This window comes from Varanus komodoensis, unplaced genomic scaffold (assembly GCF_004798865.1).
Source record: "Varanus komodoensis strain SLA01 unplaced genomic scaffold, ASM479886v1 scaffold3, whole genome shotgun sequence".
NCBI classification, from domain to species: Eukaryota; Metazoa; Chordata; class Lepidosauria; order Squamata; family Varanidae; genus Varanus; species Varanus komodoensis.
Genome location: NW_025335761.1, coordinates 58,262,470 through 58,281,183, shown reverse-complemented (window position 1 = coordinate 58,281,183; position 18,714 = coordinate 58,262,470). Strand labels below are relative to the sequence as shown.

Here is an 18,714-nt window from a genome sequence, read left to right as displayed (position 1 = left end):
CTGGCCCGCGCAACCGTGGGCGGATCGGGGGCCTGGGGTGCGTGTGCGCGCGCCCGCTCCTTTCTCCTCCCCCCTCCGAGAGGCAGGCGCTAGGATCGGCCCCGCAGGACAGGTGGGCGGGCCGGCAGCGGGCGGGCACGCGCGCGCGGGGAGGGGCAGGGCGTGCGCCCCGCGAGCAGCGCAAAAAGTTTGGCCGCCGCCAGCACGTGGCCGGCTCGTGGAGGCGGGAGGGCGGCGGGGGAGGGCCCGGGGTTCTTTTGACCCCGCTCCCGACACAATCGGAGCCTCACTGAGCGCAGGAGCCGCCGCCGCCAGACTCGCCATGGCTCCCGCGGAGATCCTCAGCGGAAAGACCGTGTCCGCGTAAGTTGCTCCGGCGCCTGCGGGGGGAGCTGCGGAAGAAGGCTGGCTGCGCGCGCCCCCGGGCTGGCGGCAGAGCGAAGGGAAGGGAAGGGAAGGCGACGCGGGACCGGCTGGTTTCCGCACGCAGGTCACCCCGGCGGGGCCTAAGGCGCCCCCGGCTTGCAGCCCGGCATGCATGGGGGCCGGGCACGTGCGGGCGCAAGGCTGTCGCCCCGCCGCTTTTCCAAAAGAGTCCGGGGCTCCAGGCGGCGCCCCGCTCAGCGGCGCCTTCTCCTCCGCTGGTTCTGACCCTTTTGGAGCCGCCCCGGTCTCTGGGTAAGGGTGGCGCTCCCGCTGCTCAACCAGAAAGCGCTCCTGGAACGACTTACCTGCACTGGGGAGAACGACATACCGAGCCCTCAGGGTTATGTTTTAAAAAGCCACGGCACACAAGAAAAGGAAAACGGGGAAGGAAGAGGAAAATAATGCATCTGCGGGAGACCTGGTGCCCCGGGGACACGCCCGGGCCTAGGAACTTGTGGAGTTCTGCTTTGACTAAGACTGGTACTTTCAAGGAAGCCGATGTGGGTTGGATTTAGCTCTTAGCCAAAATTGGACCACAGGGAAGTGCAGCCTAGATTCTGCACTTGAGGCACAGAAGGCTACCCGCCTTCTCTCAGGTCAGACTAACTCCAGTTAGCCCAGTATTGCCTCCTGAACTCGGGAAGTGGCTTTCCAAGATCTTGCAGAAGTAAAGGCTTTTTCCTGCCATGTGTTCTCCAAGCTGAAAGGTGCCGAATTTGGACTTCCTATATAAGAACCATGGAGCAGAGCAGCCTTCTCTGATCTTGTGCCCTCCAGATGTTAGGGATTGTGACATCTATCAGGCCTGGAGGATTTGTAGTCAACCCATCTAGAGGGTGCTGTTAGAACGTGGGAAAAGCCACTCTGGATCAGACCCACGGTCCATCCAGTCCAGCACTTCGTACACATGGTGGCAAGCCCACAGGATCCCCCAAGCAGGAAGGGTGCAAGGCCTCCCCCTGCCCAAGCTCCCCAGCAACAGCTGTATGCAGGCAGGCCACCTCTGGTCAAGGAGGGAGCCCATGGCCAGCAAGGCTAGCAGCCATGGAGAGCCCCCTCCCTCATCCACCTGCCCAAGCCCCTTTTAAAGCCATCCAGATTGGCAGCCATGACCATGTAACTATCTGCGATGTGAAGTCCTTCATTATATTTGTCCTAAACCTCCCACCATTCCAGCCTCATAGGATGACCAGTGAACATATCATGGGAGAGGGAGAAAAATGCCCCCCTCTACCTTCTCCACACCGTGCATTATTTGGAACACCTCTATCATGTCTCCCCTTGGCGGAGCGGGAACGAGCACCCCGATCTCCCAGGTCCCAATCCTGCAGTGTAATCACTACACCACTGGCTCACCATGCAGGGTTAGCTGCTTCTTACGCAATGGGGGATCAGTTGCTACGAGGAATCTGAAAACACGGCTTGCAAGTCCACTGGTGGTTGGTTACCAGGCCCTTAAATTTTCACACGCAGTAAATGCCTCTTATTGTACAGATGCTGGTGACTCCGCAGTGAAAGGCTGTTGTCATCAGGGGCTCCAGGGAGTCCCTCTGCAGCAGTAGGTGGCTCAGCATCATTTCCTGCCCTGGGGCTCCAAAGTTTCTCTGGACCCACCATTTCTTCCCACTTGCCACAAGGTATAAAGCACGAATGAGTGCAGCTCCTTCGGCCTGGGAGTCCCCTCCAGCCCTCTGGGGTTCTTGAGACAGCTGTCCTTGCCACCTCTGGCCCACAATGGGCCTGTCCTTGGGTTCTCCCAGCCTTTGAGCAGCCTCCACCCCATTCTTCAAGGATGAAGTGCCTCTCCTGAGCCGGTAAATGCTTTAAGCTAAAATATGCTGGTATGGGGTGTATTTTGGCTCCAGCTGCCCTCAGAATATGACATATAAAAGTTCTCTGAAATGGAAGTGGGCCCTCAGGGTGAAAAAGGTCCCGTAGTTTAAGGGCACAGGAGAGAAGGATGCCTGATGGGGTCTTGAAGCAGCAAGGTGGGTGCTTTCCCCCCACTGCAGCAGAAGCGGATCTGCACCTTTTAGCGGCTGCGTGACAGGCAGGATTTCGGCCGAAGTCTGCATCCTCATATTGGGAAGAGCTGTTGTGCTTCCTGCCTTTACTTAAAGCACAGAGCATTCATTGTAGGTGGGCCATGAACTGAGGCTGTCACAGGATTAGGGAATCATATGACTGGTCATTATTTTTAGTTTGCGGCACTGTAGTCTTTTAACTGTTCGGAGTCTGTCTAGAGAGCATTATTCATTGGGAGGATTAAATATAATAAATAATAATTAACTGATTTGTGGCTGTATGGGTTTGTGTATGACTAAATGAGAGCTTTGAAGGAAAAGGTCTTATTTTCAGAAGACGCGAGTGCATGTGTGTTTCACATGCTGTTGTAGAGAAGAGTGATGAAGGGATTGGAAATGGAAGCCGTGGTAAATTGGGAAGGATTGTGTGTTAATCCAAACCGCGGATTAACTGTTTAGGGCAGGGGTGGCCCCCAGTGCTTTGGACTTCAGCTGTTCTGACCATTGGCCTTTCTGAAGTCTAAAACTTCTGGGGACCTTCTGTCCACCACTGCATTACAGCACGGAAAATATTAGCATGAGGAACATGTGGTGCACCAACCGTTGGATGACCACTCCCATCAGCCAGCATAGCTGACGGTGTGGGATGATGGGAGTTGCAGTCCATCAGCATCTGGAAGGCTCCATCCTTTTGCTAGGAGATTTTTCCAAAGGTTTTGTGGAAAATACTTATCTTTGCCTTAAACTGTAATCCCGAACATGCTTTAAATATATTTATATTTATACCCTGCCTTTTTTCCTGCAAGGAACCTGGGTGAGCTTATTTAACCCTCCTCTTCTCCATTTTACCCTTACAAAACCCCTGTGGGGTAGGTTAGGCCGAGAGTCTGTGACCGGTCCAAAGTCACCCGGTGAGTTTTGTGTCTGGGTGGCGACCTGAACCCAGAACTCCCAGTTCCAGCCCAGCAGTAACCACTGCACTGCACTGGCTGCACCGAAGCCCTTGGAAGAGAGGGGGCACCCTGGGGGCAAGGCTTGTCCTGCTGAAGGCTTGTGTTTTCCAAGCTCTTGCTCAGCTGGACGACCGTTTCCCTCGTCTGTTCAGTGGAAGGATGCCCACCGGCCCTGCCTTTCTGGTCCACACCAGCTGTCCCACAAGCACTGCATTCCAGGTGTGACGGTTTGCTTTTTCTCTGCTCGGATGGTGTGAGCTGCCGGATGAAGGGCCAGCCAGCAGAGAGAAGAGCACCACCTTTTGCTTGGTCTCTGCTGGCTGTGACCTCCACACCTGGGCTGTTCCCAGCCAGCCAGCCAGCCACCTCTGGTTGCCTGCTTCCAGGATGGGATTTCCTCCCCACTGCCTGCAGTCCGGGAAGGAACGCTGCAGGGGTGGGCAAGCCCGCTGTTCTGACTCTGCACAGCTCCTGCAGGTCAGCGGTGTGGCTGCAGTTAGCCGGCTGCCATTGCCGCTGATGCTTCCCTGCAGGGTCCTCTCCGTCCCAAGACGTTTTGCCTGCTGCATCTCTGTGGACGAGATCTCATCTCGTCTTCTGCTCCAAGCTAGGCAAGTGTGGGTAATGCCAAGGGCCTGCAGTCCAGCAGGGCCCCTGGCGTTGCTTCTCCTCTACTGCATTGCAGCTCACTGGATCCCCAGCCTTTTGCTCTGGCCTGGACATCAGCACTGGTGAGAAAGAGGGCCAGGAGAGGCCATGGCCTGGCCTGCTTGCTCCCCAGGTCACCCCCCCCAGCAAGCAAGCAGGAACTGCGATGAGGAAGAGGCGCTGGAGCAGGAGCTGCAGATGATCCTGGTGGTTGGATGGTGGACTCACTGGAGGAGGGCCCATGACGGGTGTCTTGCCCAGCGGCCTTCAGGAAGTTGCAACCACAAATTGCAGTGGTCCACGGTTGTAGCCGTTGCTCTGTGTTGTGCTAGCACAGGACATGTGGCCTGGTGTCGGGACTGCATTTCCACGATGGAGGCCTGTGAATTCCATTCAGGCGCTATTGGAAACCTAGGAGTAGGCCCAAGCATGCCTAGGAAACCAGGATTAACAGTCAAGCCCGGCCCTACTCTTAGCCAAAGTGAAGCCTCAGGCAGCAGGTTAGCAAGTGACAGGAAAGAGGAGGAAATGGGTCGTTCTTCAATGTATATTTCTTTTTTTTTTTCCAGTGTAGTTGGTTTGTAATGTGAAGGGATAGCCAGAAGCAGGGCTGTGGAATCTACAATTCCTTAGAGTAGGGGAAAAGGATACCAGATGGGGAATATGTGTCTCAACAGAACTGAAAAGAGAAAAGACCTTGGAGTTACTGTGGCCACAGGCTGAATATGAGCCAACAATGCAATGCAGGCACCAAAAAGGCAAATGCTATTTTGGGATGCATTAACAGAAGAATTACTTCCGAATCACAAGAAGTGGTCGTTCCCCTATACTCCTCACTAGTCAGACCCCATCTAGAATACTGTGTCCAGTTCTGGGTACCAAAATTTAAGAAAATGCGGAAAAATTAGAAAGGATCCAGAGAAGGAAAGACTGAGAACTGGGCATGTTCAGCCTTGAGAAGAGAAGTCTGAGGGAGGACATGATATCCCTGTATAAGAACCTCAAAGGCTGTCTCAAGGAGGAAGGTCAAGATCTCTTTTTGCTGATACCAGAGTGTGGGACATGGAATAATCAAGTCAATTTGCAACAACCCAAGATTCAGGTTGGACATCAGGAAAAGCTTCCTCAAGAGCAATACGGCAGTGGAACCAGGTGCCCAGAGAGGTGGTGGCTCTCCCACACTTGTTGTTTATTTATTTATTATTTGCATTTATATACCACCCTAGTAGCCCAGAGGGCTCTCTGGGTGGTTTACAAACGTTAAAACCTACCAATCCTAAACAAATAAATTGGCTATACAAAAGCTGTATAATTTATATAAAAGCTGATACAAAATTTATATAAAAGCTGATAATTCATACAAATGTTGATAATTTATACAAAAGCTGATATTAAGGACATATTTTTTTGTAAGGAGGGCATCTGCTTCTTATTTGCATGAAGATCTCTGGCATTGACACCATCAAGGCCTAGTGATTTACTAACTTTCAGGTTGTCAGTAGGGTTGAGAATGTCAGAGCAGGCCAAACCTCTAGTTCCCCCCCCCCCCCGCCCCCACTTTCTCTAGAAAGACGTTATCAGGGCAAGCCAAGTCACGAATTTCATGGAGGGGCCACGTTTTTGCATCTGCTGTCCTGAAACATTGCTCATCTGCCCCAGAGTGACAATCTGCCTCTCCTCCTCGCTGGGTGACCGGCCAAGACTCCACCCACCATTTCCCTTTTCTTCTCCGCTCCGTTTTAACGACCAAGCGGGCTATCAAACCCGCTCCCTGTTGTTAGTCGTGAAGTCGTGTCTGACCCATCGGGACCCCATGGACAACATTCCTCCAGGCCTTCCTGTCCTCCCCCATCCCCGGGAATCCACCTAAGCTCACACCAACTGCCTCAGTGACTCCATCCGGCCACCTCATCCTCTGCCGTCCCCTTCTTCTTTTGCCATCTATTGTTCCCAGCATTGTCTCCCACACTGGAGACGTTCAAAAAGAACCTGGACAGCCATCTGAGTGGGATGGTGTAACTTGGTGTCCTGCAACAGCAGGGGGTTGGATCCGATGGCCTTCATGGCCCCTTCCAACTCTACTATTCTATGATTCTAAAGAATTAATACATTTTAAAAGCCTGTTGATCTTTTTAATTGAAGTATTTTCTAATGTGTACTCTTCCAAGAAGAGTATCTTTTTGTTTCAAACTCCTGTCTGATATCGTCCTTCATTGCTTATTAACTCAGTGGCCCTGACATTTGGCATCTTGATTCTGGAATTATGTGTGTGTTACAAAATGTTTGCTTGCTTTTGAAATTCATGAGTGACTTTAAACTGAGTTTGCAGTACCAGCTTCGTTTGCATGTAACATTAAGTTGTGTTTTATGTGAACTGTAGTTCTTTGCTTTGGTCATAAATTATTTTGCAGACAATGTCCTGTGGCTTTTTTTCCCTATTTCTTGTTTGTTGCTCTCGTACCCATTTTCATAGAGTGGACAGCAGAACAGACAAGCCAGGGGCAAGTCACAATTGTGATTCAGACATCTCAATTTAAACAGGCCAGACTTCATATACCAAGAGCAAACCATGAGTATTATTTATGGGTTCTAGCTGCTTAACAAACAGTGGTTTGTCCACACTGATGGGTCCAGACACAAAACTAGCAAGATTTCAACAAGCCACAGTGTGCTTTACTGTCATGTGCCCAGAGCTAGCTAGGAAATCTTTTTTTTTTTAAAGTTCTATAGAGACATTTACCAAATAAAGCTTCCCTCTTATTGCATGCTGCAAAAATATCTCCGGACGGATTTCTAGCTCTGAGCAATGGGCCTGCCTGAAAAGTGGCTATGCCATTGTAGGGCTTGTTAGGATCCTTTGGCATCTGGGTGGGGTGACTAACCTTGTCTTTGGCACTGTTATGCTGTCTGTGCTTTCAGGAAAAGCTGTGAAAGTCCGGCACAGTCTTAGACTTGAGCTATTCCATAATAATGACTAGTGGGCCCATGAAAGCTAACAGATTAATGCAACAGAAGCACTCTTGAGTTTTCCCTTTATCCCACAATAAATCAATAAGTTGCAATTCTGTGCATGTCTAGACAGAAAAAAGTCCCGCAACTGGTAAACAGGGGAAGGGCCTTTTTGGTAATGGCACTCCATCTTTGGAGGATGCCCCCCAGAGAGGTATGCCTGGCGTCATCTTTGCTTTCCTTTTGATGCCAGGCATGTTTTTATTTACTAGATACTTTAAGAACTAAAAGATGGAAATTTTTATATTTTAATATTGTTATTGTGGCTGCTGTCCTGAGGTTAATTTTATAATTATTGGAGTTATTGCTGCTTAGTATTTTTAGTGCTTGTTTTATTGTTTTGTTGTTTTATCTTGGGTATTTTATTTATTGTATATGTGCTATAAATGTTTGTAAACTGCCCAGAGAACCCTATGGGCTATGGGGATGGTGGTGGTTGTTGTTAGTCGCGAAGTCGTATCCGACCCATCGCGACCCCATGGACAACACTCCTCCAGACCTTCCTGTCTTGCACCATCCCCCAGAGTCCACTTAGGCTCACACCAACTGCTTCAGTGACCCCATCTAGTCACTTCATCCTCTGCCACCCCCTTCTCCTTTTCCCGTCAATTGTTCCCAGCATCAGGGTCTTCGCCAGGGAGTCCTTCCTTCTCATTAGGTGGCCAAAGTATTTGAGCTTCATCTTCAGTATCTGGCCTTCTAAAGAGCAGCCAGGGTTGATCTCCCCTCTAGGACTGACTGGTTTGATCGTCTTGCAGTCGAAGGGACTCGCAGGAGTCTCCTCCAGTACCACAATTCAAAGGCTTCAATTCTTCGGTGCTCAGCCTTCCTTATGGTCCAACTTTCACAGCCATACATTGCAACTGGGAAAAACCAAGAAATGGAGGTAGTGACAGATTTTATTTTCCTGGGCTCCAAGATCACCACAGACAGGGACTGCAGCCAAGAAATTAAAAGACATTTGCTCCTTGGGAGGAAAGCTATGGGGGTGGTATATAAATACAATTAATAAATAATTGTAATTATAACAGTTATAACTAATAAATACTTGCATTCCACAACCAGCATTGGACTTCTCCAGCTCTGAAGTTGTAGGTTGTCCTGAATGCCAAGATTTCCATCTAAACTGAACACTGCCCCCTTTTATTATCCAAAGACAGGGTTGTGCTTTAGGTTTTGGAAGGTGCTACAATGAATTGAAATGTATACAGACACAGTATGTGACTTTCCGGAATGACCTGAAATGCTTGAGAAAATGCAGGATATTGTGTCTTCCCAGAATATGGGTGCATTTGCACAGTGCCGCAACCAACCCTGTGAAGAAGCTATTCAGTGTCAGGTGTTTGTGGAACGACCCATGGCCTGTGCAGCAGACGGCCGGGCTCCCCCACTTCCTCTCCGCCCTCCAGCCAGTATCCCAGTGAAGGCCTGCACACCTGCTGCAGCAAACCTGCCCCATCTCCCCTGCCCCTGTTCTGACTGTGACCACTTTTTGTTCTCTGTGGGGTTTTTCTTCCCTCCGAGATGCCACCAAGGGGTGTGAGGGGCTGGCCTACATCATGTATCATGGGTATCGTGTTACCTGTCCGTTGCAGTTGCCCAGGTGTGCCCTTCCGCTCTTCCAGCATAGGCAGCCTTGCCTGCTCTGCTGCTTTGTCAGGAACAGCTGTCAAGTGGTACTAGAGTGATGAGACAAGACTGCGCAGAGGTTGCATTGTGAACAGTCAACAGCTGTCAAGGGCTTAGCTGTCAATTGCCAGCTGAACACCTGGCAGGTGGGGAAAAACATTCAGGTAAGGGCCCAAAAAAGGATGGGTTGCAGGACTAACCTTCCAGGCTTGGTGTGTTGAACTGACACTTCTCAGTGACCTCTACCTTTGGGACATTTCTTGAGTCTCCGGCAAATCGAGAGAGATCCTTCTGGGGTGATTAGTGTGCTTTCCTGACAGCTGTTGAAGCTCCCTGAGAAGGTGGCTGGATGGGTGGAATGGAGTGAATTGGGCCACATTAGAAGAGCACCTGGTTCATTTCTTCTCATTCTGGAGTCTCAATGGTGCTTTTAAAAAACTGTTTTGGAAATTGTCACTTTTTGCTTGACAGGAAAATATATGCAGATTTCATGACTGGCCAATAAGCCAAGGGACAAGTAGACAGATCTGGCAAAATTGCCAAGGTTGGAGGGGGGTTTTGCCGCTCTTGTCGAATAGCTCTCTTACTGCTTCTCGCAACCTGTGCTGGGATCGGTCTGGAAGGATTGGATACCGCAACAACCTGTTGGAGCTCCAGGGGCCCCGAGATCAGGCAAGGGTCCCCAGGGTGGCATGCTGGGAAAAAGGGAAAGCAAACAAGCCAGCTGGTGCTCTGGGTTTGGGCCACGCAGCAACTGGGGGCTACTCTGCTTTGCAACCCTACTCTGTGTTTGTATGCAGAGAATTGTGTGTGTTTCCTATGCAGAAGCACATTTTAATGACTTGCCCACATTGAGCTGCTGGTGATGTTTGGATTGAAGATGAAAGGGAGCGCTTCAAGGAGAGTAAAAGAAATTTCCCTCTTGCTTTATCTCCAACTGGTAGAGTTGAAGGAGGAGGGAGCACAAAAGTGGAGATGGGAAAGCCAGGTAGATGCCACATTGTTTAAGGCCTGTGTGTGTAGAGAGAGGGTGTCTTTTCATATGCATGTTGGGAATGGGAAGGGAGGACTTCAGGCATGTTTCTTTCTACAAACCTTCTTTTGGAGTCACAAGTCTCATGTGCAGTCTATTAGATAATGCTTGTCAGCATGGATCCAGAGATCCATGAATGTAACGATTCGAGGTTGCATTTTTTGTATGTGAGTTCACAGCTGCGCCTTGGATTTCATTGCACAGAAATCTGACCTTTGAGTGCCCTGTGATTTTACAATTGTAGCAGTTTGCAAAACAATTTTGTAAAGGCACATTTCTCCCAAAAAGGTGCATTTCAGTATGCCTGGAGTAATGGGCACAGCTGGTCTTAGAAGCCTTGAGAGCAAATCTGGTCAGCCATGAAGCATCCAAGGTCATTGCCCTGTAGCTTGGCCTACCTCACAGGGTTGTTGAGAGGCCAAAATGGGATAATTGTGCGACACATTTTCCAGAGTTCCGTAGAAGTCAAATGCTTGAGTTGCAGTTTTGTTCAGCTCACGAGCTGTTATGTATGACAAACGCCAATCTTTCATCTGCCTCCCTCCCTCCTGATTTTTTTAATTTATGCATGTTCTGTCTAATAATCAGGACACACTGTGTGGGAAGAATCAGCATCCTTTGTAATGCAGGGTACAATCCTATGCATCTTAAGACAGGAAAAAATGCCAAGTGTTCCCAGCTGGGGGAATGCCAGAGAATGGTGCCAATTTTGCCTTTCCCCCTGTCTAAGCAGGCACAGTATTGTGCCTTTAGCTTCTCTGGACCTTTCATAAATAGCTTAGATCTGCAGATTCAAATCTCTTCACTTTTATGGGGCAAAGTGCAGTAGCGGAGGTGATTGGCCAATCAATGACTTTTTCCTCAAGCTTAAATTAGGGGGAAATGTGGGGAAATGCGAAATAACCTGTTTTTGTTTCAGTGGCAGTGGAAAAATCCGGAAGTGGCTACATGGTGGGGACAAAGAGGGAGCGGACTGGCTAACATTATCCTATGCCAAGCAAAGGATCATTAGAAGTGGGATTTGGTGAAATATTAACTGACATTTAGGACAAATGTCCTTTGCAGCTCAGCTCTCTTATTCATTAATTTTTTTCTAACAGGAACTGCCAAATCAAATGAACCAAAAATTGTGAAATAAACGTCAGTAGAGGAAGTGTGGACAGCTGAAGGCTCTGTCACATGTGCTAGTTTTTGCCCATTTGGAAATTGCTTCTGGTTTTACACACTTAGGGAAACAGGATGCATTGGTGGTATGGCGCACCAGGCCTGTGGTGCAGATGTGGTCAGCCTTCTGGCCCATAGGCGTTTACCGGAAACCTCTCCCTTTCCTGCCACTGCTCATCTGGTGATTGCTCGGCTTTGGCACTGCAGGAAATGAAAACAAGCTGAAAATTTAGGGCCTCTGTTTTCAGTTTGCTCTCCATTCTTTTGCATTGCCCCCCACTGGAATGCAGACTTGAAAGCTTCTCCAAACATGAATGTGGCCCTTGGGCTGGAAAAGAGTCAACATGTTTGTGATAGATAAATGGGGATAGCAGAGCCTGCTCCAGATTGGAAAGGTCCTAGAGCAAGTATCCTCCAGAAGGCCGTGGTGGATTTAGTAGTGCAGGGCAGCTGGTTTCTCATAATGTCAAGTTGGGGTACTGGGGGAGATCAGAAGGATGACTGGTTCCATCCACCCAGTTAGTCAGAGTGCCAGGCCAGAACAAAATTGAGCAGGGTTCCAGGGCAGGCATCCCCACTGGTCTCCACCAAGGTTTTGGGACTGTTCGGCAGCAACTCAAGCCATGAGCTGCTAATGCTGGCCTTTGAAACATACTGACCTGATTAGCGCATGATGCTAATCCATGCTGTGCATTGTTGAATGCATGGTGTATGAACTCAGCTGTACTAACACCATCATTTGCTAACCATAAACAAGCCAAAAAGACAACCTGTAGTTTGGGAACTGGGTTGTTTAAACCATGGTTTGTTGTTATGTTCGTGGGTTATTTTGCCAGGTTGTAGATAAGGCAGGACTGATCTCTGAGGTAGCCCTGCAAAGGCATTTGGATTACAGGAAGGGAACAGGCAAGAGGGAGAGAAGCTAGACTACACTGGGATTGAGAAAACAAAGCATGGTTTATTCAGTTATTAATATTTCTATACCACCAAAGCTCTCTGAGTGGTTTACAGCAGAATATCTGCCAGACAAACCCTGTGTGGGACAACAAACCCTGGCTCAGGTTAGTGGTACATGCAAATCTAGTTACTCACTTAACCAGGACTGGAAAAAATATAGGCTTAACCAAGAATGGGGAAAATGCTAGCTTAAATTAAATTCTGTGGTGTTAACTTTTTCAGAGCAGGCATTATACTCAATTTTGAAGTGCAAAACCCGCACAAAAAATCAGACAAATTCCAGGAAGGCAGCATGAACTCTGGACCTTTTTCTCATCCTGGGGGCTATGTGCCAATTCACAACTTCCCCATCAAATGCTCTCATGAGCTACAGGCCAAAAGTGGGTCATACAATGTCTCTCTTATCGATTGCATCTTAAGCCCACTAGATGGCGCTGAAATGTAATTATTAGCAACTGTGCAGGGCAGTGTTTGAAGTTGGTCCCACTTTCAGGGTGGGTGTAATAGCAATTTGCTTATCCTTGTGACAGTTTCTACTTGCTGTATTCTTTGAAACCTTATTGGGTTTAAATGGACTACAGGTTTCCCCAGCTCTGTCTTTTCAGATCAGGTCTAGTTTGTGTATGCTGAAAATATGACATGTTTCAAACATCTCATGAAAACACACTGTTCTCCCAAGCCTTCCCTGGCTTGCAGTCCTGTGCAAGTTCAGAAATTAAAAAGGCTTACTGGGGCAAACCGGGAGTCATAGGCTGTTTCTTCTGGCTAAACCTGGATAGGATCATGTCCTTAATCTTGCTTCTCCATGTTACTGCTTCTTCAGGAATTGTTTTCAATATTGTATTTTAAATGTTTTACATTTCATATTTAACAGTATATAAGTATCATCAATAAATAGATACAGCATTTATTTATCTTTTGTAGAACAATGAACTGAAGATTCTCTCTTCACACAGTGCATAGTTAAACTGTGGAACTCCCAGCCGCTGGAAGTAGAGATGGCTACCGATTTGGGTGGCTTTAAAAGGGGATTGGACAAATACCTGGAGGTGGAGGAGGTTATAAATGGCCACCAGCCTTCCTGGCTATGTGCTGCTTCCATTGGCAGAGATGGCATGCCTGCATGCACCCCTTGCTGAGGGTCTTGGGCAGGTGGAGGTCTGATCCAGCCATTGGTCTGATCCAGCATGGCTTTCTTACGTCCTCTGCTCTGGGGAGATGTAGCTATAAGAGCTGGCATTCCACAGCCTGGTGCCTTCTAGATAGGTTGGGACTGCGACTTCCATCACCCAGTTTCTTTCCCCTCATCGGGCTATGCAGCTGTAATACGTCTGGTTGGGTATCAGATTGGGGAAGCCTCAGGAAGTGTGCTAGACGAGGACTTGAGAGACCCAGGTTCAAGCTTCACCTCATCCATGAATAAAGTAGTCGTTGAGAGCACCTCTGAACATATACAGAGGTTTTTTTTCCTTCCTGGTGAATGACAGCCACCCCCCCTTGCCTACAAGGATTTAGGGATTAGGTATGTCAGAATAATTGGTGCAGGTTTGATTCCTGGTGTATGATTAATTCCCACTCTCTCTCTCTTTCCTCTCTCTCACTGCACTCCAAACCCTTCTTCTTCTAGGCAAGTAAGGCAGAGACTGAAGAACCAGGTAGCAGAGATGAAGGAGACAGTCCCGGGTTTCAGGCCAGGCCTCGCAATTCTGCAGGTAAAGGCTCTGTGTGACTTTTTTTGCATAATAGTGGGATATCTCTGGCTGTTGAGAAATACAGTTTCTCATTTCCTCCCACCAGTCAGGAGCCAAACCCAACCTGCTTGCTGTCATAGCGCCAACCTTTAATGTTCCTCTGATACGTAAAAGGCGTATTGTAGGTTTGGGAGCTGGCGAGCAGGGAGTGAGTCTTTATGGTGTGGGTACCCATACTTGGGTATAGACTCCCCAGCTAGTTGGGCAGATTTCGGGGCCAGGTCAGACTTGGACGAGCTTGTAATCCTGTGGCAATTTGGCAATAGGAGCAAAGCAATATTTGCATTATTATTTAATAGATGTATGCACGGCCTCCCATATTTAAAAATATCTCTAAGCAGCTTATGTCATTAAGCACACATTAGAGCTACAGAACACAGAAAAAGTCTGATTTGTTCTCAAGCCAAATGGGAAGCTTTTGGAACATGGGAGCGCTTTGCTATGGAATTTCTCCAGCACCTCATGCAACAAGGCCTTAAGGGGAGCCGGGGAGGTGAAAATGGCCCCCCAAGTTGCTCCTGGGTTACACACCACACGATCCCTCTCATGAATGGCTGAGCTCAAGAATGTTGCTGGTTTCATCCAGTGGCCGTGAACCAGGAACTGAGGCTCAGAATTACCGTAGTTTCCGTGTATAAGATGCTACTTTTTCGTAGAAACATTTACTTAGAAATGAAGGTGTGTCTGATACATGGGGGGGGGGGGGTGAGCATGGGGGGGGGGGCGGGGGGGGGGGGAGGCGCGGGGGGGGGGGCGGCTACTTGTTCGCTGGAGATGGGTAGGAAAAGTGGGGGGCATCCTATACATGGGGGCGTCTTATAGACGGAAAAATATGGTACATACTTGTAGGAACAGTTCTGTAACATACACCACATCCACACTCAAATGCAAAAGCAACAGAGCTTTTCCTATGCCTGTCCAAAAGATAGAATTCCACAGTTGTTTGTTTCTCGCTGAAAACCACTGTTTCTTCTCTGCAAAGCAGCCTTGGGCAGAGAAATGGTGTGAGAAAAGTTCTTTTATTTCATTTGTTACATTCCAAAACCAACCATTAGCTAAAACTCTCTGTGCTGTTTACAGAGATTAAAACCTTAAAATATAGTGTAAAAGCCATATACATACACATATATAACTGCAACCCAGAGAGACATAGATGTAGCTAAAAAGGCAATGGTAAAGACACAACAAGAAATTAAATCAAGATCTGATGAAAAGCCTCATTATATGCTGAGAAATGACTGGAAAAGAGAATCTTAACCTAGCACTGAAAAGATAGCAGTGTTGGTACCAGGCCAGTCTTGGAGAGGTCAGTCCACCAAGAATCGGTGGACGTGGTGATTAGAGTGTTGTACTGGGGCTTGAAATCCAGGCAGTAATTGCGTCTTGGCCATGAAACTCACTGGGTGGTTTTGGCCCAGTCACTGACTCTCAGCCCAACCTGCTTCACAGGTTGTTGTTGGGAAGAGAGAATGGAAAGGTGGAGAACCTTGCAAGTCACCTTGAGTTCCTTACATGGAGAAAAGAGGGGATATAAATGTGCCATTGTTGCATTGTTGTTGGGATTGGGGAGCCACCAGCGAAAAGGCCCTGGTTGTCATCGTGAACGAGGCACCTGGTGGAGGGCCTTAGGTGATGAATGCAGTGTACAGGTAGGTGCATGGTGGGAAAGGATGCTCCATCAGGTATTGGGATCCTGAGCCACCAAGAATTTATAGGCATCTCTGGAAGTGGGCTAGAATGAAGGTTACTTAGCCCTTCTCCACTTGCCAACTTTCTCTCCCAGCTAGAATTCCAGGGTGGCAAAGCTCAACTTTGAGGATAGTTGAGGAAGGCTTGCAAGGCCAGTTGGAGTGTGCAAAAGGTTCTCGACAGATGGGCAGAACACCCTGCCTCGAAACTGAACGGCAGGATTCTTCCCGAATGAAGAACCAAGGGCCTGCAAAGCTGCCATGTTGTTGACACTCTGAAAGTCTGTTTCCTGCCCTGTGTCTGGAGAAAAGACTAAGGAATCCCCCCTGTAAATCACACGGCACTTCTTGGAATTATGGTTTACTCATTCATTCATTCATTTATGCAGTTCATTTATTTGACCTAGACTCTGTGTTTAACGGCATGTGTGACCTCTTCTCCTGTTTTCAAGGTTGGTGATCGGGATGATTCAAACCTCTACATTAGCATGAAACTAAAGGCTGCTGCTGAGGTAATACTTCTTCCCAGAGCAGATCGCTCCACTCCATCTGCTCTGCCTGGTCCTCTGTCAAGATACTGTGAGATGCACCTGCAGGGAGATGCACCTGCACGTGTTTCTTCACAGAAGTTCCCAGCTTTGATCCTGGGCTTCTCCAGGTGGTGTCGGGAAAGGTCCTGCCAGTAACCTGGAGAGCAGCAGCTGCTGCTGCCAGTCAGTGTTGACAGTGCTGGGTTAGACCAGCCAGAAATGTGACTGAGCCTCCTGCATCTTCCAGTGTTCCTGCACGGTCTGTGTTGTGACCCAGTGAACAGTGTGGGTGAGCTTGCTCTGTGAGCTGAGAAGACCACCTGGGCGCTTGTTCTGGTTTCACTGGAAGTACTGGTTGTGCCAATCTTCAGTAGAATAGGAGAGAAGGGAAGGGAAGAGAAGTCGAGTTGGAAGGGGCCTATAAGGCCCTCAAGTCCAACCCTCTGCTCCACTTCCACCATGTGGTCACCCATCCAGCCGCAGGCCCATGCCTTTCCTGCTTAGCAGAGGTGACTGGACATGCTCACTCCAAGTAAGGCTATCCAGGAGAACATAATGAGGTTGGGTTCTTGTGTTCTCAAGTGGTGGGCAGTGACGTCACCTTTGTACCACAGTGAGTGCTTTGGCCATAAGGAAGCTCCGTGTTTTGCTGTCCTTGCCCAGTGGAAAGGCATTTTGTCCACCTCTGAAAAAGAGCCCAAAGGGGCATCTCTTTTCAGTGTAGGGAGGAAGGACAAAAGGTTTCAGCTCAGCTCTGCCTGTGAGGGTCTTGCAGAATAAGAAAATCACCTTGCCGCCTTTCATGTAATCATGTCACCACTCAGAACGCCTGATGACCTTTTGGGTCTTCTTTTCCAGATCGGAATCAATGCTAGTCATATCAAGCTGCCGAACACCGCAACAGAAGCTGAGGTAATCCGATTTGGTAGAAATTGGGAAAAAATCAGGGAAGCTTCCCTGAGGAATGGAGAGGAAAACCCAAAACAGCCTGATAAAGAGGGATCATGCTCAGCGCTAGAGGAAAGGCGCAGAAAATCAGTGGGGGGTTAGAATGGAACGGGGTATTTGGAAAAGCAGCATGGAGAGACACAGACATCAAGAGGACAGAGAATATCATCTCATTGTTTGGTTTGAGCAATTCCTTGTTCTCACTAGGAAGCTATTTTTAAATGTCTCTGTCAACAGAAATGAGAGCTGCCTGTAGAAATAACTGAATGAATGCAAGATGTTTATGTCGCTTTGATTAGAAAGCAGTGTATAGTGTCTAAATCAGTCTGGCAAGAGTCACGCAACTTCAGCAGATGCAGAGGGCCGGCTGACTGTTGTCTTTCTTATTGTTTTATTATTTATTTCATTTCTACACCTCCCCACAGTCACGGGAGGAGTGGTGGTGGAGGAGTAATAGAACAGCGGTTGGAACCATGAAAAAAAGCACTTCATGTTGCAACATTTAGTTGCAGAGTCATGCTTGTACAATTACATTTTCTCGTAGAGGTGAACCTGCAAATCTTTCTTGTGCAGACACAGATCAGTGGACCATTTAGCCCAGTAAATGGAAACTGGTTGGGGGCAGGTCATTCCTGGTCTTTCAGCTTTCCGACCTACCTTTTCCTTGGTGGTGCTTGGAAACATCTTTGTGCGCAGGATGAGATCCAGCATTGAGTTCTGGCCCCGTCCTGTTAGACTGAGTTAGACTGTTTCGCTCTCAGAAGGGCCCCTTGCAGTGGCAGAATGCTCACCAGAGGGGACATGCGAACTTTGTGGAGCCAGGCTGGTGTAGCCATTAAGGAAGCTGGGCCGGGACTGGGGAAATCCAGCTTCCCACTCCCACTCAGCCATGAGGCTCCCTGGGTGAGTTTCCGCCAGTTACAGGGTTGTTGTGAGATTAAAGTGGAGAGGAGGAGAACTTGTAAGGTGCCTTGCAAAAGGAAGAAAGGCAGGGATACATGTAATGTAGCTGGGCTATTACTCTGAAATAGTTTTCTTCCTGAGATATCGTTTCCCCCCATGGCCCATTTCTGTTTTAAACACTCAGGTACTGAGGTGTATTAACCGCCTGAACGAGGACCCTGCTGTTCATGGCTTCATTGTCCAGCTACCTCTGGATTCCAACAAGCCCATCAACACTGAGAAAGTAACGAATGCTGTGTCACCCGAGAAGGATGTGGATGGGTAGGCATACCTGGAAATAAATACTCTTCAGCTCTCCCCGCCCCAGTTAACACAATGATTCTCTTGTTCCTTGCAGCTTTTATTGGGTTGTTATGGGGAGAAATGATTTCTTATTTGTCACCTCTGCATTTGGACTTCCCATGGCTGGGCTGTGCAAAACCTACCCATGTTTGTTTATGAAGGAAGAGCAACGCACCAAGAAATAAAGTTGTTTGCAGAATAGCTTGGTCCATTCTGGCATGGGTAGCTTGCTTTCCTCACCTTTCTATTTTCCTTTTTTGAGTTCTGTCTTGCTAGTTTGTGAGCTTGTGGGATGGATTTGTTGATGTTCTAAACTTATCGCATTTAGAAATATTTAGAGGCTATAATAGAAATAATAATAATATAGTCAAAGCTGTCTGGGCAGTTCACAAAATTGCAAGCTACAAATATAAGATAATAAAAACTCCAAAAAACACCTTTAACATATAAAATTTTAAAACCATTTTGAACAGCTACATGTTAAGATACCTGGACCTGATAAAACCATTGCCATTAAATTCCAATGATGTTGAATTCTTGAGAATAGAGGAAAATCCTAGCCTGGTGTCAAAAAGATGCCAATGGTGGCACCAGGCAGACCTGAGTCAATACAGGGACCTCCATCCAGAAGTGATTCAAGCTTCTGTGTTCATTTAAGAGATCCAAGAGCAGAGTTTGAAGCCATGTTTTGGGACTGATCTACATACTG

The 18,714-nt window shown here is 48.1% G+C and overlaps 1 protein-coding gene across 1 annotated transcript in view; it reads left to right on the top strand.

The window, feature by feature from the left end:
- Positions 1–243: 243 nt before the first annotated feature.
- Positions 244–18,714, top strand: part of MTHFD1 (methylenetetrahydrofolate dehydrogenase, cyclohydrolase and formyltetrahydrofolate synthetase 1) — a 76,430-nt gene continuing 57,959 nt past the window's right edge. Inside the window, exons 1-5 of the mRNA XM_044436572.1 lie at positions 244–363; positions 13,471–13,555; positions 15,735–15,794; positions 16,671–16,724; positions 17,848–17,984. Of these exons, the coding sequence (XP_044292507.1) occupies positions 323–363; positions 13,471–13,555; positions 15,735–15,794; positions 16,671–16,724; positions 17,848–17,984 (377 nt within the window). The 5' untranslated portion in view covers positions 244–322. The remainder of the gene's footprint in view (positions 364–13,470; positions 13,556–15,734; positions 15,795–16,670; positions 16,725–17,847; positions 17,985–18,714) is intronic.